The sequence below is a fragment of the Anolis sagrei genome, chromosome 4, assembly GCF_037176765.1.
Source record: "Anolis sagrei isolate rAnoSag1 chromosome 4, rAnoSag1.mat, whole genome shotgun sequence".
Classification (NCBI taxonomy): domain Eukaryota; kingdom Metazoa; phylum Chordata; class Lepidosauria; order Squamata; family Dactyloidae; genus Anolis; species Anolis sagrei.
Genome location: NC_090024.1, coordinates 89,392,116 through 89,417,023, shown reverse-complemented (window position 1 = coordinate 89,417,023; position 24,908 = coordinate 89,392,116). Strand labels below are relative to the sequence as shown.

At 39.2% G+C, this 24,908-nt stretch overlaps 1 protein-coding gene across 1 annotated transcript; it reads left to right on the top strand.

Annotated features, from left to right (window-relative positions):
- The first annotated feature begins 288 nt into the window (after nt 1–288).
- Nucleotides 289–23,081, top strand: SERPINB5 (serpin family B member 5). Its single transcript, XM_060774721.2, has 7 exons — nt 289–405; nt 13,490–13,667; nt 15,793–15,930; nt 18,339–18,456; nt 19,450–19,592; nt 20,501–20,668; nt 22,251–23,081. Exons 2-7 carry the CDS (start codon nt 13,500–13,502, stop codon nt 22,641–22,643), a joined length of 1,128 nt encoding a protein of 375 aa, XP_060630704.2. The 5' UTR covers nt 289–405; nt 13,490–13,499; the 3' UTR covers nt 22,644–23,081.
- Nucleotides 23,082–24,908: the final 1,827 nt, after the last annotated feature.

Sequence of the window (24,908 nt, the reverse complement as noted above, 5' to 3'; positions counted from 1 at the left end):
TTCTTTTATTCGAGGGCACAGACCTGCTGCTGCCAAAGGCCACATAAGCATTTCTGTTATACTATCAGGATTGTACATGTGTTTGCTAGTCCAGTCCTCCTTCTTTGCAAAATTCACCCAAGAAAGAAGTCTTCATAAGATGTCGGCTTCTTGCTACAGCATGTTAAAGCCTTTTGGAGGTTTATACTTGGCAAGTCCAACCTGAATGCCTTTCTCTCTCATGTGTAAATTGCCAAGAGGGATGATTAAGAGAGAGTGCAGCCACAAGAAAGGGAGTGGCATCCGAGTTCAGGTGAGCTTGCACATTCTCACTGCTCTGCCCTGTTACCAGCAGCGCTCGCACTTTCAGCTCCATTCTTATTTCACTCTTTTCCCTCATATCAGTGAGAGGCATCACTTAGAAGGGTAAGTTTTGAATATGTTGTGTTTAAAAACTCAGTTCTATCTAGGATATACTTAAGATTCCTTGGAAATTGTCTACAGCTTACTGGAAGGAAAGGGGAAAGAGGTAGGTGGAAATTTCTTCAAGAAGTAGCATATCTATAAAATATGGACAGCACTTTCCATTTGATGTAAGCTCATTCATTTCCATTTGATGTAAGGTCAAAGTTTTTTCTATACATTACTACAACATCTTTGCAATATCCTTATTTGTTTTCAAGAATATTTAGTGAATGTTGAGATTGTATCTGATGAAGTAATGAAATTATTTTAAATATCAGGAACTTTATAGATGATTTTTCTGATAGCAGGGACATTTCTAAGCAAATTGTTTGTATGTTTGAGTGTATGTATACATCATGCCTTTATTGTGGTACAAGAGTGGGAAACTTAAAGGTCACTTTTAGTGGATTTTGTGATGTGGACCAGGGGTACTCAAACCTTTTTAGCCATGTACCCATTTTGAAGCAGAAGTTTCTCGTGGAACCCCAATAAATGTTTATATATTATCTATCTATCTATCTATCAATCTATCTATCTATCTATCTATCTATCTATCTATCTAAATCAGTGGTTCTCAACCTGGGGTCCCCAGATGTTTTTTGCCTCCCACTACCAGAAGTCCTAACAGCTGGTAAACTGGCTGGGATTTCTGGGAGTTGTAGGTCAAAAACATCTGGGGACCCCAGGTTGAGAACCACTGATCTAAATGCTCTGTTCATTTTGAGTGACATCATAACACAAAATCCACTGGACGAATTGCCACCAAATTTGGCCACAAGACATCTACTAACTCAAGGAATGATCATCACTAAAAAAATTTGATTTTGTAATTTGGGAATTGTAGTTGCTGGGATTTATAGTTAACCTACAATCAAAGAGCATTCTGAACTCCACCAAGGATGGAATTGAACCAAACATGGCGCACAGGACTCCCATGACCAACAGAAAACACTGGAAGGGTTTGGTGGGCATTGACCTTGAGTTTGGGAGTTACAGTTCACCTATATCCAGAGAGCACTGTGGACTCAAACAATGAAGGATCTAGACCAAACTTGGCACAAATACTCCATGTGTCCAAATGTGAACACTGGTGGAGTTTGAGAGAAATATACTTTGATATTTGGGAGTTGTAGTTACTGGGATTCATAGTTCACCTACAATCAAAAAGCATTCTGAACCACACCAATGATAGAATTGAGCCAAAATTCCCATACAGAACCTCATGACCAACAGAAAATACTGTGTTTTCTGGTGGCCTTTGGCGATCCTTCTGACACCCCCTTGTGACCCCCCCAAGGGTCCCAACCCCCAGGTTGAGAAATGCTGCCTTAAGGCCATCCAGTCCAACTCCCTTCACCAAGGCAAGAAAACATAATCGGAGCCCTCCTGTCAAAGAGTCATCCAGCCATAGATATAGATAGATATACATGATTCATATGCACACACACATATGTATATGACACATATAGTATAATAGATTTGAAAGGGACCCCTAAAAAGGGCAATTATATGTTGCATGTTCCATAGTAGGCAAATCAGACAATCTCTACATGAACACTGACAAAGAAACAACAAGAAATACTGTTTACCCACAAGCAGAAAGAAATTACATATATTAGAAACCAACACTTTCTCATTACTTTATTATCCAGATCACCACACTGGGCTACAGCAACCCATGGCAGGGGATTGCTAGTATATCATATTATATATAATGTATGTATATCGGACATGGGCTGGGTCAGTGGCAGATGGATGGAGAGTGTTTGTGTGAACTAATTCACACAATGCATTTTTTACAATATTTAAAATGAAGAACAATTTTAACCAACATTAACTTAACATTATTTCAGTGGAAGACTCCAGCGGCCATCCAGTGGCAGAAGGGGACCACCCAACCCCCTTTTGCCATGAACGAAAAACACAATCAAAACACCCCCCAACAGATGGCCTTCCAGCCTTTGTAATAATAATAACAATAATCATAATAATAGAAACTCTAGAGTAGGTGGGGTACTTGTGGAGCCCCTGAGCACTTTTCACGGAGGCCCAAGAGCTCCCTGGAGCACAGTTTGAGAACCGTGGATGAGACCAGGATGGTGTCCTTCACACGTGTTAAAGTACAACTTCTGTAATCTCAACCCAGCAGGAATAAGAACTGCCTTGGCTGGAGGTGTTGGAAATTTTTAGTGTAGCATATCTGGAGAGTGACACCTTGCAGAACATTAATGTAAAGGATGAGTGTTCTAGAAGAGAAATTACCACATGGGTGTAAACCACCCACAAAGCTGTCTTTATGCTATTCATCAAGTGACTCATGCTAGCTCCTTGGGACTAGGATGATGCTACAATTAACATTTTCTTTCAATATGGCTAAGGCTGGATCTACACTGTCCTATGTCCCAGGATTCGATCCCAGATTATCTCCTTATCCCAGATTATCTGGCAGCTGGCCCATAGCCAGGATTTTGATTTGGGGGGGAGGCTGAGTTTGTTTCGGGGTGTGTGTGAATCCTCTACCCTAGCAAACTTTTTGTTTTGTTATCCCAATACCCCCATGCATATGGAATATATTGAGCATGGTGATCAGATCATGATATGAATAAACATAACAGTTTAAATAATGTACCAGTAAGGCCTTCTCATGGACTACCATGAGAATTTCAGTGGTCTGAAGCCCCTCAACCCCCCCCCCTCCAGCTACATGCCTGTCTGGCAGTATAGACTAATATAATCCAATTCAAAGCAGATAATCTGAGATCAGATCCTAGGAAATAGGGCAGTGTAGATCCACTGCTTTTCTATTTCTTTTAAAAATGCAAACAGGATGTTACAATTGTATAGCACCAATGTGATGCTTGCATGTTGCAGTTCAATGAAATGTATTGACTCTTCTGTGAAATGTGAAGGAGTGGATCCCATAGTCTGCTTACATAGTCATAGATTAATTTCCAAAATGTAGTCAGATAACTCAGGAAATGTTTTCTAAGAGTTGCATAAGGCATCTCCTACTTGTTTAGCACTTTGTCCCATTTCCCCCTCTTTCCTAAAGAAATTCCAAAATGAATGAGGAAGATTTCCTCCATTCTCTCCCTTTGATCAACTTGCTTTTGAATAAGAGGAAAATAATGTCCCTTCAATTTTAATTCCTCCTATCCCCCCTTCCAATTATCCCCTTAATCAAAGATAGGTTTTTGTTAAATGTTTCACATGTGGAACTGAAAATTAATTTCCCTGTTTAAAATGCTGTCTAGACGTCTTCTTTGTCTAACTAGACACTGACAGTAGAGCCAGAAACACCCAACCCATTCTATGCCTTGCTTTGATGTGTTTTCACGTCATAGATTGATGAGCAATAATAGAGGCAGCTTCATCTTCATGAGAAATCTAGTAGATCTTTCCGCCTGTTAAGAGATGACATGAGACTGAATCACACTCCACTCATCCCCTTCTTAGCACCCAAAATGCATAAGTCCCAAACTGGATCTATGTGCAGAGGTTTAAATATGTAAATGTATGTATATATAAATGTATGGCCCCATTGAAAAAAAGAAGTGGAGTTTGTAGGGATGGGAAATAGTATAAAATATATCAGGCTGGATAAATGGCAGTAACTTTATTCAGTTCATCCAAGGATTTTTTTTTGTTGTGTCAGGAGCAACTTGAGAAACCATGTCACTTCTGGTGTGATAGAATTGGCCGTCTGCAAGGACATTGCCCAGGGGACACCCGGATGATTTGATGTCTTATCATCCTTGTGGGAGGCTTCCCTCATGTCCCCACATGAGGAGCTGGAGCTGATAGAGGGAGGTCATCCACCTCTCCCTGGATTCGAACCTGTGACCTGTCGGTCTTCAGTCCTGCCGGCAAAGGGGTTTAACCCACTGTGCCACCAGGGGCTAAGGAATGAAATGGGGTGGAATGGAATGGGGATCCATAAACACGCATACTAAATTAAATCTGTTTTGGCATCGCATTGGGAATGGTTCCAGGCATTCGATACTTAGATCTCATTCTACTATCATTGTGACTTATTTAGCAATTAAAAATAAAATAAAAACATAGTCCCTAACCTCAGGTATAAAATCTGTAAGGGCATGACATGTTATGAGGCTCTTCAGCCTCTGGAAGACAGTCAAGGAGGGACAAAAATGGTGTTGGTTTCTTAAGATGGTGACGCTACTTTTCTTCTGTTCTTATCTTTTAACTTGATGGGGAAATGGCTGAGTCACCAGCCTAGACGATATGCCAGAACTGAACATATGGATGCATTTAAACATTATCACCCTCATCCCCACCACCTTGTTTCAACCTTTGCAAAATAGAAGGTCACACTACATTCTCCCAAAGGGAAAATACTGTGGACATTTGAATTTAAAAAAAAAGAGAATTAACTACTTTAATCCACTCTTTACTTCAGGCAACAAAATGTTTGGAGTGCATTCTGTTTATTTATATATATCAAATCATAAGAAACAGGCAATTGGAGTATGATTAGAAAACTATGTTGTTATGCACCTTTAACCCTATGGTGAAGTTATCAAAGGATTTTCTTGGCTAGATTCATCCAGAAGATTTTTACCTTTTCCTTCTTCTAGGCAGAAAGATTGTGACTTCATCATCATGATCATCCAGCACTTTTCAATAACTGAAAGGAGGTTTGAACCCTGTTTTCCAGGGTCATAGGCTAACACTCAAGCCATTATATTATAGAGCCATACAGCAAACTATAGCTGCTGCTTAACTTTAAATTATAAAATAGAGGAAAACTATTATAAACTGACTTTTAAATACTGAAGTCTAAACTAAGAACTCCATAGTCTGTCACTCAGGTTTTTTACCCAGACTTTCAGATAAATGTGTGCATTGATTGTTTTACTAATATTGCAAAGAGTACATAGGAGAGTGCATGTAGAACTGACAATCCAAGAAGGGTATAGATTAATCAAGGTAGCTGAAAACTATTTTAGTCACAACAGATTTAGGCAACCTGGATAGTGAAGAAAACTGATAGGAACATAATCAACTGTTTGGAACTGCAGCTACTGTGGACTGCTAAAAAACCAACAAATAAATTGGTCCGATAGCAAATGAAGCCTGGACTCTCCCAAGAAGTCAAGATGATTAAACCATGACTATCATACTTTGGACATGTCATGAGAAGAATGACTCACTAGAAAAGACAATAATGCTTGTCAAGGTAGAATGCAGCAGGAAAAGAGGAATACCACTTTCCAGATGGATAGATTCAATAAAGGAAGCCACAGCTTTGAGTCTGCAAGGCCTGAGCAGAATTATTGATGACAGGTGACTTGAAGGTCTAGAATCATAGAGTTGCCACAAGTCAAAATTGAATTGATAGCAGTAAACAGCTGTAAGAAACCTCCAACATGTTCCATGGCCTTGACACAATTGTGCAATAAGCAGACACTCTTTTCCAAAGCATTCTCATAACATGTGGGCATGAAAGAAGCTGACTGTACTTCTAAGATGCTGCTATGCCTTAGGCAACTGGTCAGACGCTGACTTCTTATTTCTCCAGAGAGAGGAAAAAAAGAATGGCATAATCTTGGGCTGGAGTTTATGAAACCTATGTTTCAGTTGTTCCCTGACTCCACCTCAGGCTGTGATTTCCCAGTGACTAATAGCTTAGTGCTTTGGATTTTTAAAAATCGTTCCCTTGAGAATCAATATTAATCTTCTAGGTCTACTGCTGAGTCTTACTATTTCCACAGCAGCTCTCTTCCCACCGGGAGGGAAAATTCAGGAAATCAGCTCAATGCATACTTGATACAAACTGGGCTGGGGCTTGCCTAGAGTTGGGAATAGTTACTTTGGGAGATTCTTAGAGGCTCTGAGCCACCATAACTGAACTCTTCATATTATTTGTGTATTGGAGTGCTCTGTACTTTTCTATTCTTGTTCACTGTTCTGATGTGATGGCATTCTGTTCAGAAAACTGTTCCTGTCCCTAGTACTAGTTTTCTACATCCATGCAGGCCGAACTATAACACAACAATGCTCAAAGGTGTAAAAATTTCTAGAGGAAAAACAAGTATTTTGAAAGAACCGACCACATCAAAGAGGGTTTCTTACCCAACCCTCTTCTGTCATGTGGGACATGGTTTCCACATGGGAGTACTCTTAAATAAATGTGCTTTGAGCTAAATAATACCTGCTGACTCTAATATAAATTGGACAGTGAAACTGCTTTGGATTTTAGTGTGAATTTCAAAAGAGCTGTCCAAGGGCCCTTCCACACAGCCAAGTAACCTAGAATATCAAGGCAGATAGTCCATAATATCTGCTTTGAGCTGGATTATCTGAGTCCATTCTGCCATATAACCCAGCACCCTTCCACACAGCCATATAACCCAGAATATCAAGGCATAAAATCCCACAATATCTGCTTTGAACTGGGTTATCTAAGTTCACACTGCATTTATTCCAGTTCAAAGCTGATAATGTGGGATTTTATACAGTTGTGTGGAAGGGGCCCTGGTTGGTAAACTGGTTTTGGTTTGTAAGATTTGCTAGCTTGTACAACTCCTTTAAAGTTCAGACTGAAACCCATAGCACATTCACAACATCGAAGTGGTCAGTCTCCACTGCCTACATCAAGGATATGGTACAATCCCTGCCTCAATTAAACAATCAGTTGCTATACTTAAGGTCTAGAAAGACTCTCCAAAAAGGTCAAGTTGATTGTCTGCCATGTTGATTGTCTGCCATGTTGATTCCAAGGTGAATGTTACTTAATATTGCTATGCCCACTCCAGGTGTGAACTATTGCAAGTTGTAGCATCTATCTGGTTTCTTTTGAGTGAAGATTAGAGGAGATTTATTTGAGCTCTGCAATACTTGGGTTTAAGTTACAAATACAGAACATCCATATCTCTGTGTGATACAGTCCTTGAGTTTGTGTTTCGAGTGAAATTGTGGATAACAGGAAAACCTGATGAAATGGACTTCTGACTCAAAAATACCTTAGTCATGCTGGAAAACATAGAAAATGTCAGACAATGATAAATGAAACCAAGGGATATGGAAGTCATATTGCATACAAAACGATATGTAGTTTGAGGTCCAGTCTGAAAGACATCCAAAAACCAATATGTCTTACATCACATACCTTGAGGTAACATTGTAACTAGCAGGGTGAGATGCTTATGAAATCCCAAAGTTCTTTCTGGACAATATGCTAAATGTTTCTAATATAACATAAATATACCTGAGCCACAGATTGTTCAACATGTCCCTTTGTTTTGATTCAAGTGTTGTGTAACTCACCACCCACTAAGTCAAAAGTGTGTGAGAAAGGATTGTGTGTGTATTTGCATGATGGTTGACTCCATTAGGGACCACAAGACTTGTGCAGCCTCTAAGAAACTTACTCAACTGGTTTTATGATAGAATAGTGTCTCCTTTGGATTCCAGGCTCGATGCTTTGTAGCTTTCCTAGCCTTATTCCAAAACAATTACAAGTTGAGCATTGCTTATCTGTAATTCTGAAATATTCCAGTTGCTGAGGGCCCTTCCACACAGCCATATAACCCAGAATACCAAGCCAGATAATCCACAATATCTGCTTTGAACTGGGTTATCTGAGTCCACACTGCTATATAGCCCAGTTCAAAGCAGATAATGTGGGGTTTTATACAGCTGTGTGGAAGGGACATGAGACATTAACACTTTGATTATGTGCATCTAAAATATAAATGAATTATGCGTTTAAACTTGGTTCCACTTCTAAGATATGCCATTACGTCCCTATTCGCAAATACTGGGATTCTAAGACAAAAATCCAAAACACTTCTGGTCTCAAAGGGTTTCAGATAAATTCTATTTAACCTGTATATTTATTGTTCCTTAACATGGATTATATTGTCTTTAGGTGTAGAGGGAGACACTGTTTGTTTCCACGGTTCAATAGTTGTCCACAAATAAGAATTTTAAGGGTGTGCATGACAAAAACAAAAGTAAAATTCAAAATTTTTATCAAGGCAGCCAAAAGCGATGCAATAAAACTATCCAATAAAAAATGAAAGCTAAAACAACTAGCTTCACAACAAGGAGTTTTAAAGGCATCATAGAAATAAAACTGAACACAAGAAAACATAGTAGCAGAAATGTGGCGATGATTCTGTGGCCTGGAAGAGAAAGTAATTTTTTTTCTTGCAAAATAACTCTGACATTCAGAGGATTCTCAAATTATTTTCTCGTTTTTGTGGGCACTGATGAATGCCTACAAAGTCCTTCAGTTTTCTAATTTGAAATATTTGTCAATCTTGCCAGTCTTACCATGTTTGTGAACCTATTACTCCTGTCTTGTTCAAACTTTCAATCTTAGAACAACAATTCTTTCATACTTAGCCTAGCTGTATAACATTTTTGTCATAGTTAGCATTTAGAATTATGGAATGAAACAAATCATCAACCAGTGGAATTGATATGACTTGTTCCACTTAGCAACCTGGGTGAAGCAGCTTGGACCGATTGATGTTTCTAAACAGTTTTCAAAAGCAGCCCCATGTACAATACTCCAAACAGAATATAATCCAAATATGTGTCACTGTAGCCAGATCTGACATCACAAAGAGTAGCCAGTTTTTAGATAGGCAAACACACTCCTGGCTACCGTTAAAACCTGGGCATCCAGATTCAGTCCAGGATCATATCCTAGCTGCAAACATGCGATTTCAAGAGAAACATAACCCTATCCAACAACCTGAATATCCTAGTTTGTACCTTGGAACTGTTACTAAAGCCTCATATCTGATGAGAATGCAAATGCTATTCATCTATTGGGTTGGTCAATTGCATTTGGAGTTTTTAAAGAGTTAACAAATGTGTGGCTTTCTTTTACAGTTCATATTCATACTTTGCAAATATATTGCCGTAGAAAACTAGGACATGCTGGAATTGTACTAGTTGTTATTGACTCGTTATTGACTCAATTTCCACAACAAAACTATCTCGTGTGACATCCTGTTTATCATCTCAAGGGGATTGTGTAAAAAGAGAAAAGAAAACAAAGACATTTTTCTTTCATTGTCCTTACCCCCCTGTCCCCAAATGTTTCCCTCTTTAATAAGTTTCTGAGTGGAAACTGAAAGTGTGGGACATCTTTTGCTGGGAGTGTATGCGACTTTTCACTGTTTTGGGAGACTCACTCCTTTTCATTCTCTCTAGTTCTTTGAGTCTATAACAGAGGTCCTCAAACCTTTTAAACAGAGGGTCAGGTCACAGTCCCTCAAATTGTTGGAGGGCCGGATTATACTTTGAAAAAAAATGAACGAATTCCTATGCACACACTGCACATATCTTATTTGTAGTGCAAAAAACACTTAAAATAATACAGTAATTAAAATGAAGAACAATTTAACCTATTTATTTATTTTATTTAACAAATATAAACCTATTAGTATTTCAATGAGAAGTGTGGGCCTGCTTTTGGCTGATGAGATAGGATGGATTGTTGTTGTTGTTGTTGTTGTTGTGTGCTTTCAAGTTGTTTCAGACTTAGGTTGATCCTGAGTGAGGGCCAGGTAAATGACCTTGGAGGACCTTATCCGGCCCCTGGGCCTTAGTTTGAGGACCCCTGGTCTATTGTGCAGTAGCATGAGAGAACTAGCCAAGTAGGTAACCAGTGGGCTGGCCAGAGCTGCTTCCTGACAGATCTCAGAGTGGGTGAAGTGTAGTCTTGGATGATTTGTATAGTGGGTGCAAATCATCCAAACTGTTGCAGTCTATCCAGGAATCGGTTTGTGTGTGTAAGCCCTCTGTAACCATTTGTGTCCATAGACATGCAAACTCAAGGCAGGATGCCATTGTGTCTTAGAACCACAGAATGACCAAGAAAAGATATGAGATTCAACAAAATTCCTTCTTAACAAACCCAAGCTGGCTCCTAATTATTGCCTTTCTTCCTATCATACACCCCCAATAAATACAGATTGTGCTACTACACCATCTAGGCCACTCCTCCAAAGCCATGGTTTGTCCTCTTTTTTTAATTTTTGTTATTGGAAGAACTGCACAGTTTTGAGAGACGGTTGCTATCATGAGAGTTATCAATTTTGTGCTTTTGTTATGCACCATTTCACGGTTTTATAGTAATGCAGTTCTGGATTACAGTAATGCAATTCTCCCATCATAATACATTTGGATGACATAATATTTACAGATATTTCCATTCCTAGCCTTATATACATTAGAATAATAGAATCACAGAGTTTGAAGAGGCCACAAGGTCCATCCAGCCCAACAGACAATCAATGCACCTCTGAGAGATGGCTTTTCAGCCTCTGCTCATAAACCTCCAGAGAAGGAGACGCCACCATTAAGTTTATGCTGTCAAGGCTTGGTGTAGTTATTAGTGCCAAACCTTGTTGTGGGTTGCTGAGCCAACAGAACTCCAAGAGTGCCAATTTTTGACATTATTGATCAGTCTGAATCCAGGACACAACATCTCCATAATCAAATGGCAATTCTAGTTAATAAGTCAATATGATTAGCATATTTGTGAATTAGCTGAACATATACTGTACAGCAGTAACATCTCCAAAAATGTCTTGCAGTATATTTCCCATGAAGGGAATGCTTAATATATAAAAAGGCCCCTTCTACACTGCCATATAATCATCCCAGTGATAATCATCCCAGTCTCTCCCATTCTCTACTTTGTTCTTGACTAACTTCAATTGATGCAAATTTATCTCAAATTACAAAAGTAGTTTGCAGTCAATTAACTTAAGTAGGGCTAAAAGAGGTCAGAGGCAGAATCGTGCCCTTCCCAGTAGTCTCAGACAAAATCAAACCGTTGTAGTCTCTTTATTGTTAATAACTTTTGCCACACCTGATCCAGTTTTCAACTGTGACATGTTGGAGGATATGATTACACCAGTGTGTTATAAATAGTAAGATGGAGACATTAGTGTAATGCTGGGATTGGAGTTACGCAGTATTATCTTGCTTCCCCATAGTCGCCTAGGAAGGACCAAGCAGGGCTTTATGTAAGGAATGGAGAACATTTAGTCCTCCATGTTTCGGACAAAAGCTTTCATCAGCCTTACTTAATAACGGCAACAGATTAGGAGGTTGTACTTCTGAACTGGAATACATAAAATGGTGCTGTCCACAATATCTAGGGCAAAGGTTGTCCATTAATGCTTTAAGATTGTGGTTACTAGTCTTGGGTCCACTCATGTTACTGGACAACAGCATCTGAGAACTGAAGTTCAATTTAGTTATTTATTTATCGTATCAGAAGCGAACCAAGGCTACAGTTGTAATGTATTTAAAAACACAAAGTTTTAAAGACCTGGCATTATATTAAGCATCCTTTGACTAGTAGGGGCCACTTGAGTGCCTCTGGTGTTGCTATAAGAAGGTCCTCCATTGTGCATGTGGCAGGGCTCAGATTACATTGTGAAAAGTGGTCTGTATTTTGCTCTTCTCTGCACTCACATGTCGTCGATTCCACTTTGTGGCCCCATTTCTTATGGTTGGTCTGTTCAGCACCTTCCAAGTTGCCTAGTGTTCTGTGTGATCGAGGGGGGGGGTCTCATATTCAGTATCACCCATGGTTTGAGCTTTCGGGTTTTAGCCTGCCACTTTTGGACTCTTACTTGCTGAGGTGTTCCTGTGAGTATTTCTGTAGATCGTAGAAAACTATTTCTTGATTTAAGGCATTGGCATGCTGGCTGATATCCAAACAGGGGATGTCACTGCCTTGGTCATTTCATTATTGGCTGCTACTTCCTGGCGGATGTCAGGTGGTGCAATACTGGCTAAACAGTAAAGGTTCAATGATGTATGAAGATTCAACTTTCAAAAGAATGGCTTCTAATATCCTGTGCCTTTGTACAGATTTCATGAGATAACATTTGGAAATTAACTGATGTAAACATTTTCCTTTTTTTATAATGTAGTTAAATTGTAATTTTTTTTCCTTTTATATTTGATGCTATTCAATTTAATTGTGTTTGTAACCTTGGTCCCACCCCCACCCCCCTTTTAAAGAGAGTTGTTGGGTTTTCCAGTATAGGCTGCCACTGTATATTCATGAATATGTGCCAGACAGGGTAGATGTAACATACTCTAGCCTTTAACTAATATATTATAAATTCAGAAAAGATGCTTGGATATACAGCTTCCTATCCATTGTGCAGGGCTTTATTGTGTAATTTCATGTAATTATTTTAAATGTCTGAGAATACATCACTGCAGTGTGTATTGATATAAGCAGTATATTAAATGAATTAGTGAGGCAACTATAATGCATTATGTGTATGAAGCTTCCATGACACCATTTGGCTGAACTATACAAGAACACAGAATGCTCACAAACATTTTCAATTTTCAGTTTCTGTGAGGAAAGGGAAGGTTTTCAGGGTCCGTAAAGTTAGTTTGGAGTAGAACATTGCTATGGCCCAATCTGTTTATATGTGTTTTGTGTGTGTGTATATATATGTGTATACAAATACAGTAAATAAATTTATTTACTGTATTTATATACCACCCTTCGCAGTCACCTGAGGGCTGAGAAGGGCGGTATACAAATACAGTAAATAAATAAATATGTGTGGATATATTTGTGTATATATGTGGTTCTGCGCATGCGTTGTAATGTATTTTTTTTAATGAGTGATAGTCACTCATTGGTCTGATAGATGTATTGTATTCAAATTTGGTGTCAATTTGTCCAGTGGTTTTTTAGTTATGTTAATCCCACAAACGAACATTACATTTTTATTTATATAGATAAATGTGTCCATACCTCTAATAAGGGGTTAGTCTAACTTCCATTTTGCTAGGAAAACTGAATTTCTGTGTCATGAAATGATGCATGTCTAAAAAGTGCATCATCAACAGGAAATGTTTGGAATGCTCTGGTCTAGAGACTTTGAAAGGATTTTAACAATTATGGTTCCCCCATTGAAATCAATGCCACTGAGCATCCCAAGCTGTGCAATGAGAAAGTTGCAATTATTTGCATACCAGATTGGTTGAATAACCAATAAATTTGTCTCTTCTGCTTTAGACCTGCAGCAATGGATGCCGTGCAAATCGCAAACACCGCTTTTGCTGTTGATGTATTCAAAAAGCTGGCAGAAAAGGACAAAACCTCTAATATTATTTTTGCTCCTCTTTGTACTTCAACATCTCTGGCCCTCGCCTATAGAGCTGCCAAGGGTGACACGGCAACCCAAATGAAACAGGTAAACATTATTCTTTAATTTAAACATGGAGGATGGGGGCGGCGGGAGGCTGCACTGTCTGTTGGAAAATGGAGGTCTGGCCTCTCTGATACTCTTTTACCATTACTCTATATCAGGCATGGGCAAACTCTGGGCAGTGGGACGGATGTGTCCCCTTGGGCTCTTTCTTCTGGCCCTTGTCTGCCTTAGCCCTCCTCTCAGCCTATGAACGTGGTGGCCGGTTGTGTCCCCAGGCTGAGAGGAGGGGGTGAGGCTAAGACATGGCTGTGGAGAGCTCTTGGCAGTGGCATGTCTCCTCCTCTTCTCAGCCTGGGAAAGTGGAGGACCACTGTGTCCCCAGGCTGAGAGGAGAACTGAGGAAAAGACAAGCCATTGTTGAGAGCCTCCAAGCTGAGAGGAGGCCCTCCCTCCAGGTGCCAACACCCCTGTGCCAACCGTCCCCCTGCACCAATTGCCCTGCCCCCCCTTCCTGCTCCAGCCCAGCCCACAATGTAGCCCCCACCCAAATAAATTTGCCCATGCCTGTTCTATATGCTTGAGTTTTACATATATCTATTTTAATTCTATTAAATTTGTTTCCCACAATATTGGATTGTATGACATGTGAGAAAAACCGTGTTCAGGGATACTCACTCAATCTGTGATACTTCCTTCCCACCACCACCAAGTATAGGTGAAACTTACTACTTTTTATAAAAGCATGATACTACTGGTGTTTTGTTTTTTTTTTTTTTGAGATAGGATGGGTTTTCTTGTGGTCCAGTGAAAAGCATGAAGCAGAGCTAAGAATACATAAGTGCCTTCTAACTGAATCATTTGGATGAATCAAACTGACTGAAGATGGTGGAGAACCATTGCAGGGAGAGATCTTTTTGGTTTATAAAATAAGAGAAGGGGAACATCATAGAAGTATATAAAACTATGCATGGTGTACTAGATCATGGTTTCCCTACTCCACATTAGAAAAAGTAAAACTGTCTTGGGCCACACATAAAATACTCTAACACTAATGAAAACTGCGTTGTTGTAGGTTTTTCAGGCTATGTGGCCCTGTTCTAGAAGCCAACTCTCCTGATGTTTCACCAACATCTATGGCAGGCATCCTCAGAGGGTGTGGCCTCACAACCTCTGAGGATGCCTGCCATAGATGTAGACAAAATGTCATGAGAGAATGCTTCTAGAACATGGCCATATAGCCCGAAAAACCTACAACAACCCAGATTCCGGCTATGAACACCTTTGACAATACTAATGAAAACTGATGAATAAATAAATAAGTAAATAAATAATCTGTGCATAATTTTCATGTTATCCGCCACCACAGTCCTCACATAATACTCCTAATTATGTGCCATCCCATTTGGAGAGTCATTTAAAACTGTTGACCATGTCTTCCGGCTCAACTGTTTGCAATAATAATGTGAATATACATAATATTCCAGTCTTTGTAGATATAACATACTCTGATTTTTCCAATCTGTTCCGTTGTCATCTATGCAGTTTGTGCTTGAGAACTGCACAGCTAGTTACAAACAAAACGTTAATGTTTTAAGTGTGTTTATGATTTTGTGCTGGGCCGCATTAATCAGCATCCTGGGCCACAGGTTGGACAAGCCTGGTGTAGAGAAAAGAAGATGGGTGAAAGTTTTTCACCCTTTCTCCTAATACTAGAACAGGGTCGGACCATAAAACGGAATGGAGGAAAGGACATTCAGGGTAGACTATGGGAAGGACTTCATCACAAGGGTGAATATAGACCCTGGATTTCACTGACATGGAGATGCCCATCGATGACATGGAGATTCCCATCAACCTGGATAGCTTTAAAAGTTAAAAGACAAATTCATGTGGCTACTAGTTTTAATGGCTTTAAATTACTTCCAGCATCAGACAGTGTGGCTCCAAATACAACCCTTTTGGGAGCATGCCTTTGGCATGCATGCCCAGTTTGTGGGTTTTACTTAGACATCTGATTCTCCACAATGGGATCAGAAAATGGAACACTGCTCTGATTTGATCCCTCAAGGCTCCTACATTGTTATTTCACTTGATTCCTTTGCTACTTTAGCACACACAGAGATCTAAATGAAAACAAAGTGTAAACTGATTTTTTTTTTGTTAACAGGGGCTTCATTTAGAAGATGTCAAAGATGTGCCTTTTGGGTTCCAAACAATCACAGCTGATGCTTCCAAACTTAGTTCTTTTTATTCATTAAAAATGGTCAAGAAGCTCTACGTAGAAAAGTCCCTTAACCCTACAACGGTAAGCTATTAAGAGATAATTCCTGTTTTTGTCTGGACCAAATGCTGTAGTCTAAATCTGAGGATATTAATGACATGATTTTGATGACTGCATTAAATTTTATATCTCAATATGTTTCTTTTTGTCAGATAAATGCTATACTTTATTTTTTTTAAAAATGAACTACAATAAAGGTTTTTGCAATGTTAATACAAAGTTTGCTTCATATTTTGTATACAGTCAGAATTTGTATAGAAATTTCCAAGTGAAAGTTTTTTAAAAAATTAAATCCATAATAACTTTATGATAACCAACAAATTCCACTACCTTTCTGGCATTTTGTCTGGTTTTAAGAAAGTGATTGACTATCTCTGCCTTTTGGATCCATGGGAACATTATCTTGTTGGTAATAAAAGTGCTGTGTGAATCTGTAACTGAACTCAACATCCATGCAAGTTACAATACTTGATTTTACTTATGATTTCCTTGATTGTAATTGTTTTCTTAATTTTAATGAAAATCAGTGCAATTCAAAAAGTTGTCAGACTTTTGATTTTAATCTGTTAATGTTTCTCTGTTGATAGAAGTCTCTTTGACCCACTGGATATTTGCAAGCAGAAAAGAAAGGGCCTCTCACCACCATTTCCTAGCTCTGATACATTCTCCCAGCCCTCAACAATAGGGCTGAATTGATATCACACCATTATAGTGCTTTGATCCCACTTTATCTGCCATCAGGCATGTAGCCGGGGGGGGGGGGGCTTGAGGGGCTTCAGTCCCCCCCTGAAATTCTCAGGGTGGTCCGCGAGAAGGCCTTACTTGTACATTATTTAAACTGTTATGTTTATTCATATCATAATCTGATCACCATGCTCAATATATCTCATATGCATGGGAGTATTGGGATAATGATACAAAAGGTTTGCTAGGGTAGATCCCCAGCCCCCCCCCCCCCGAATCAAACTCAGCCCCCCCGTCAAACTCAGCCCCCCCCCCCAAATCGAAATCTTGGCTACAGGCCTGTCTGCCCTACTATCTTCCTATAGAGTTTGGTTCCAGGATTGATGAAATATTTTGCCAGACAGCTCTAAACCTTCTGTTAGGACCTCATCACATAGGGCTTTTGTCCCATCGTAGACGCTTTTAACATTGAGCCAGTACGGAGCCTGCTAGAGCCCATCGCATGACATAGAGATACTTCGGCCGGAGCTCTGTGCCAGCTCTGTGCTAAAAGCATGCTGGGAGGAAGAATTCAGGACACGTGTGCCCATGTTCTGATTGAGTAAGTTGGGGACAGTGTGAGGGGAAGCCAGACAGTGAGAGCTTCCCCTGTGTAATGGGGAAGGGGGAGATGCAGGCAATGTGGGGCATGGAGCAATGGTTTCCTCCATTGCCCCATGGATTCTCCTGCCATTGCCTGGCTTCAAGACCTACATGGGATGACGTCCTTAGTGTTATTCTCTCTCTCTTTCTCTCTCTGGATTATTATTCCTGCTTATTCTGCTCTTGGAAACACCTACTGATACCAAAACAAGAATGCTTCCTTACTAGTGTAGTTTTTGTTTTGGCTCCAATATGACTGCATAAAAATACAGCAAGCCAATGTGTAGAACTGAAATTAACCATATAACAATGCCACACACAGAGAGCTGTCACAACCAATTTATACACCACATGCATTTTTATTACATTATAATAATTGGAATAAAAATAATTTTGACCTGCTTATAATTTAAATAGATTGATTTTGCATTTACATGAGCATGTTAATATGAGTCTCGGTTTTCTCCATCTGCAAAATGGGCACATCTTTCTTTTAATGTCTTATATAATAAATGCTTAATAATATATGTGACTTTTACATGAGATTATGAGGAGTCTATTTCTGGAGGTTATGTGTGACCGACACTTTCACTTTGTGTGTAACTTTCACTTTGTGTGTGTAACTTAGTTCTTTTTATTCACTAACAATGGTCAAGAAGCTCTATGTAGAAAAGTCCCTTAACCCTACAACGGCAAGCTATTAAGAGATAATTCCTGTTTTTCTCTGAACCCTGCAACAGTAACTCTACAACTGGTTTCTTGGTATCTGCTGGAGTTTGGTTCCAGGATCCCCTGTGGATACCAAAATCTGTGGACATTCGTCACATTAAATACAGTGGAATAGTAAACCGTTTTCTTATAAAATTGCAAAATCAAGGTTTGCTTTTTAGATTTCTTTTTAATACTTTCAAGCTACGGGTGCTTGAATTTGTGGATACAGAGAGCTTCCTGTCCATTGGTTCAAATATTCTGTTAGTTTCATAGAATTCAGTCATGGCAATTGAAGTGGAATCATAGCACTATAATTTGTGTAGTGTGGATGGGCCTTAGGGAAGTTAGTTTGACCCAATGTATGAAGACTTAACTTGACTCCTTTTATCTTTCAGGAGTTTTTGAGTTCTATCAAACGACCCTTCCCATCAGAATTTGAACTAGCAGATTTTAAAGACAAAACAGAAGACACCAGGCTGCAGATCAACAAATCTGTTTCTGATCTGACTGATGGTATGTGCATTCTTAATAATGAGATTTGTTTAGTAGCTTTGAACATTAAAATCAATTCTGATTTCCTTAATATGAGAGATATTATCATATACATTTGGGGAGGGTGTGCATTTTAACAACCAATGCCATATAATAAAATGCAACCCTCAGTTTTGACCTTGAACCTTAATGGGGTCTCTTTTACCAACTCCATGATTTAATGATTCATGAAGAAGCATCAGTGCCTCCTTCAGTCCTTTATTTCCACAGCTGTGCAATTCCATCCTGTGTTGCCCACCCTGAACCACTTGCGATTTCTCACATGTCACATCTTCTCCTATCCTCCTCCTCCTCCTCCTCCTCCTCCTCCTCCTCCTCTTCCTCCTCTTCCTCCTCCTCCTCCTCCTCCTCCTCCTCCTCCTCCTCCTCCTCCTCCTCCTCCTCCTCCTCCTCCTCCTCCTCCTGGAGGTTTCTCATACATAGTGCTGCCTTAAGCCAAGGTCAACTTGACGGCAATTAGCAACAAAATGTAAGGGTCTCATTCTGTATTGGGAGTGGGTTGGGATTCCAGTTGGGTCGTCAATGAAGATTTTGTTCCAGTATAAAAGCGTGGAACTCTTAATCTGGATGGAGTTGCTATGAGATGATAATTTTTATATATATATACACTACCGGGGGGGGGGGGGGGTGTGCATCTTAGAATTTCTTCAATTCTAAGATGCACCCCCCATATAAATATTTCTAAAAATGGGTTGTATCTTATGTATTTTTGTGGGTGGTGGTGGTACTGAAATTACGGTGCATCTCTAGTGGTGTGTGGAAGGCAAGACTAGATGAGACGTCAGTAAGGTTTCCAGAACTCAGGAGCAAGTCTCTTCTCCAAACTTCAGGGTAAAGGAGAGGAATTTCAGGGCAAACAGGTTAGAAGTGTGAATGTTTCCTGCCCAAAGGCCTACATTGGCAATTCTTGGCGGGTATTTTTCTAATGAAATATTCTTACCAATGTGTCTGCAGGTAAAATGGAGAACATTTTGATTGAGGGGAGTGTGAATGATCAGACGAAGATCCTCCTGATAAATGCAGCCTTTTTTCTAACAAATTGGATGAAGAAATTTCCTGAGAATCAAACTAAAGAGTGTCCTTTTAGAATAAGCAAGGTATAGAAAAAGCCAATTCCCACACAAAACTGCTGTATAGTGAAATGTTTCTTCATCATCATCGTCATCACAAATAATTTTGCTTCTTACCCACTTCTCAGGGCTCAATGTGGGGTAAATTATCTCACTCCTTTCTGAACTTTTCAACTTAGCCTTCTGGCTATTTCCCTAGCCTCCTTCTGCTCCTAATATAGGAAGTAATGTACTTCCTTATGTGGCAATAACCAAGCAAGTCCAGTTACTTTGTTTACAAAGCACTGTTTTGCTTAATGTTCTTTGTAAAGGGTTCCATCCGATCAGAATAAGTGAAATTACTATTCTTTACAAGCATTCACCAAACTGTTATTTTAAATGATGGTGGATGACAATTATTTCTCACATGTTACCCCAAGTCTCACTTTTGAGGCCCCCAAAGCCTCCCACCAGTCCCCTAAAAGACTTCTTAATTTTGGGGTACATGTATTGGGCAATCTTTAGTCAAATGCACAAAAGAAAAAAATCACATGCCTGTAACTACAACTCCTGACCTCAAATGCCTCTGTTTCCAGCCTATACTCAGTAAAACAGCGACTGCAAGTGACGGCTTTGTGTAAAGCTAAGAATAGTTTTTTTTTGGGGGGGGGGGATATTGGTGGGTGGGTGTTGCATGGAAGAAAGGTGACAACAGTGGAAATTGGCCATGGACTCCCATACAATTGCCTAGTTCCACGTTAAATGCATCTTATGGATATTTACATGTGTCTGCAGAATAATCAGTCTAGCTCATGGTAAACAGAAAAAATGTCTGAATTTCTTTCTTGAGGCACTCTTCTGACATATGAAAGTAAATATGTGTCTCCTCAACAGGAATATTTAACCAAAACTTACATTCAACCAAATGCCTTTCCATTTATGTTCATGCTTAACAGACTGAAACCAAACCTGTGCAAATGATGAACCTGGAAGCCACATTTTGCCTGGGCTACATAAATGAACTGAAGACTAAGATTCTTGAACTCCCGTGTCATAACAAGCACATGAGTATGTTCATCTTTTTGCCAAAAGACATTGAGGATGATACTACTGGATTGGAACAGGTACAAAGCCCACTTCAACACTGTGCTTGAGTGATTAAACAATATCTGCATGTCGATCATTGTCACCCTTGAATTCTTCACATTTTTTGTTTAGAAGAGATTGAAGGGTACATGTCTCTGGTTCTTTATAGCTTATCAAAAACTTTAATGTCATATCCTCATAGTTATTTCATCTGCAAAAACATGTAAGGCAAGATGAAAGAACAGCTCAGTATAGATGCCATGATGTTGCAATGAAACTATCCATGGGATATCTTTGTGTTTCCTGATAGTTCAATATGATTTATTTATTTATTTACCCTATTTATACCCCACCTTTCTCTACTCCGAAGGGGACTCAAGGCAGCTTACTACTACTACTACTACTACTACTACTAATAATAATAATAATCACAACAACCACTTTATTTTAATACCCTACCTTCACCTCTCTGAAGGGACTCAGGGTGGTTTACATGGGGCCAAGCCCAATCAGCAAAGTTAAAAAACATAACACATTAAAATGCACGGCATCATTTTAAACAGCATGAAAACAACATTCTAACCATATATAAAACAAGCATCAAAACCAACAACAATAGTAAAATTCATAATTCAATATAGGCAATTATTCAATGCCTTAGAACACATACAATTCCAATAACATTAAAATTAAATTAAAATTACTACACATTAAACATTTTAAAACATTACATTCAATATTAAAGCCACACCATCCATAATTGCAGTCCAAGACCGTTCCATAGTCATTGCACATGTTCTATATGTGTTATTGCACTGTGCTATTCTCCAAAAGCTTGATTCCAAAGCCACTTTCTTTCTGAAGGCCGGGAGGGAGGAAGAGGCTGATTTAATGTCACCAGGGAGGGAGTTCCACAGCCAAGGGGGTCACCACTGAGAAGACTTGTCTCTCCTTGTACAAATTTTGTTTCATGCACATTTTTTAAAAAAAGTAAATAAAATTAACCTCAGGTTATATGAATGGTACATACATGGTCCATACTTCAAGAAATAAAGCCCAACTGCTCATTGGAGGGAAGGATAGTAGAGGCAAAGATGAAGTACTTTGGCCACATCATGAGAAGAAAGGAAAGCCTAGGGAAGAGTATGATGCTGGGGGGAAAGGAAGGAAAAAGGAAGAGGGGCCGACCAAGGGCAAGGTGGATGGATGCCATCCTTGAAGTGACTGGATTGACCTTAAAGGAGCTGGGGGTGGTGATGGCTGACAGGGAGCTCTGGTGTGGGCTGGTCCATGAGGTCACAAAGAGTCGGAAACGACTGAACGAATGAACAACAACATATAAAACATGTTTAGAAGTAGGTCCCATCTACAAGACATCTCAATATATATATGCAAATCTTCCAAAATCTAAAAACACCCTGACATATGGAATACATCCAAAAATTTTGTATAAAGGACACACAATCTATATTAGATTAGTGTTTCTACTTTGAATAGCACCGTATTATAACGTCTGTGCTTTCGTGAATTGTAACATCTAAGCCCCTAAGGGGATGGATAGTGGAAGACAGTGAGCAAAGATGCTGAATTTCACTTCTTCTCTTTCATCTCTATCTTTAGCTTGAGAAGCAGCTCACACCTGAGAAGATGCTACAATGGACCAATCCAAGTGCGATGGCAAACACCAAAGTGAATGTGTTCCTTCCAAAATTCAAAATGGAAACAGAATATGACTTCAAGCCTATTTTAGAAAGCCTTGGCATGACCAACATGTTTGATGAAAGCTCATCAGATTTCTCTGACATGTCAGAGAACAAAGGGGTTGTTTTGTCCCGGATCATTCACAAGGTCTCCCTGGAAGTCGTTGAAGATGGGACAGAATCCCGAGATGTACCAGGATATCGGATCCTACAACACAAAGATGAATTTAATGCTAACCAGCCCTTTCTTTTTGTCTTCAAGCACAACAAAACTCGCAGCATTGTTTTTGCTGGCAGATTCTGTTCTCCATAGAAATATTTTGCTAAGATAATGCCTATTTCACCATTTTTCTGTAAAGTCTCAAACTCTTAGAATGAATGCCAAAAGATAATCTAAAAAATTTCATAAGTCAAGCATGGTATATACATTGTACTCTTCGTAGGAAGTACTTCTTCAAGTATAGCTGAACATGTTTTCCATATGTAATGTTAAAACTGTCTATAGCTTTGTTCTGTGTCTCCAAAATAGTGCAGTTCATTTCTTATTCATCCAAGGTGACTATGAACATTTGTGTGTGTGTGTGTTTGCATACGACATGACTCCCAACAGTCTTTTCAGACAGTAAAGCTCTAGCAAATTAGAACCAATTAAGAAAGTAATTTTGGAGGCTATGAGGTTTAGACTTCCCTAGTGACAGGTCCACTAGTCATGCTAGCTGGAAGATTATTAGGGAATTTATTATTCTTAGTTCTGGAGCTGAAATCCCACTATTTTAATGAAATACATTCAGGTCTCTTTATCCATGTGTTCTGCATTATAGATCTAACCAATCACAAATCGAATATATTTTTAAAAATTCAAAATATAAACCTTGGTTTTGCCACATGCTAAGCACTGATGTGTAGGCATGCCCTGCTCTAGCCTTCCAGTATTTGTCTGACATTTTCAACATTTATTATAAGGAACACCATTTTATTATGCCATTACATATAATGGGAACTGAGTATCCTTGGATTGCAAGAGGATTATAGAATTTCTAGTCCCAAAAGGGAATATTTCCAAGCTGTGCAGCTAAATTACCAATGGTGATCTTCTTTGGTAGATATTAGCAGAAAAATATTTCTAAAATAGAAAGCTTATAATTAATATGAGATAGACTCATATTAAGGTGAAATATAATACAATTATACAACACTTTCAATTTTTATGTATAATGCTTTCCTTTGGCTTATATTTGATAAATGTGACTATCTTGAGGCAATCCAAAAAAAGCACCACAAAAAACCCAATAATTTTCCTCTTTTGCTTGTTATTAACACTAAAAGGCTTTATGCAGGAATATGGCATCGACTATTTCTATATATCCTACTTCTCAATGAAAGCACAGTAACCTCAGTTTTTTTTTAAAAAAAGGACATCACAGATCCACATGAAAAATCAGACTCCAGTCTCAAAAGATGGACTCAATTCCAAAGTCAAAGATGAATATTACTTTATTTTTACATTTATGGAGTTTTGGAATCTCGAAAGACTACTATTCCCAGGTTGCTGTGAGTTTTCCAGGCTGTATGGCCACGACCCAGAAGCATTCTCTCCTGACATTTCACCCACATCTATGGCAGGCATCCCAGAGGTTGTGAGGTCTGTTGGAAACTAGGCAAGTGGGGTTTATATATCTGTGGAATCTCCAGGGTGGGAGAAAGAACTCTTATCTGTTTGAGGCAAGTGTAAATGTGGCCACCTTGATTAGCATTGAATGGCCTTGCACTACTCCCCCTCTCACCTTTTTCTTCCTTTCCAGTTACCCTGCCAGGAAGGACAGGCAGACTACCCATTCAAAAAGAGATTAACTCGCCATTCACAAACTCAGGGGAGCTGAACAGGAAATGTGCACCCACCAATCCCAGGCTAAAGCCTACCTATAAGCCCTTTAACAAAAGGGGTTTGGCTCACAGTCTCAGAGCTGTACATTTATCATCCTTTAAAAATCACTTCTACAACCCACATAGTCCTCTTCATAATTCTTTGTGATCTCCACATGTTATTAATAAAAGTAACTGGATGTGCTGAAGTGGGGAACAATATCTGCATTCATATAGTCCAATGCTTATCTCTTGAATAAACTAAAATAATATGATGTGCCTCTGTGTATACCTGAGATGTTTTTTTTTGTTTCTCACCTACTGTGAGGTTGAGGCCATCAGGAGAAGACAATGACAGCTTGTTAAGTTACTGCCAGCATATAAAGTAGTGTATCAACTTCCAGAGGGGGTCCGGGGATGCCAGACAACAGTGCACAGATTAACCCTGTATACTTTTCATGGAACTAATTGTATTGACATAAAAACCCATTGTGTTTTCTGAAGCTCAACCTTTGTGTAAACTGTACTGGGCAATTAATCTCATCATGGATGTGCCCTGCCATATTCCACCCATCCGCACCTTTCTCAGTGCAGATTATCCAAATGACTCCAACTTCAATTCCACAAATGACAGCTGTTCATTTTTCCTGCCATGAAGGAAATCCCAACCATCTGTGATGTCAGGACAAATCATCAGCCAATGAATGCCTGGATC

What these genes read in the sequence shown, in the direction of transcription:
- SERPINB5 (XM_060774721.2), top strand. Translation starts at nt 13,500, where the DNA reads ATGGATGCCGTGCAAATCGCAAACACCGCTTTTGCTGTTGATGTATTC. An exon ending in TGTTTCTGATCTGACTGATG is followed by an intron (nt 18,457 to 19,449) that starts GTATGTGCATTC and finishes ATGTGTCTGCAG; the next exon opens with GTAAAATGGAGAACATTTTG. An exon ending in GTCCTTTTAGAATAAGCAAG is followed by an intron (nt 19,593 to 20,500) that starts GTATAGAAAAAG and finishes CATGCTTAACAG; the next exon opens with ACTGAAACCAAACCTGTGCA.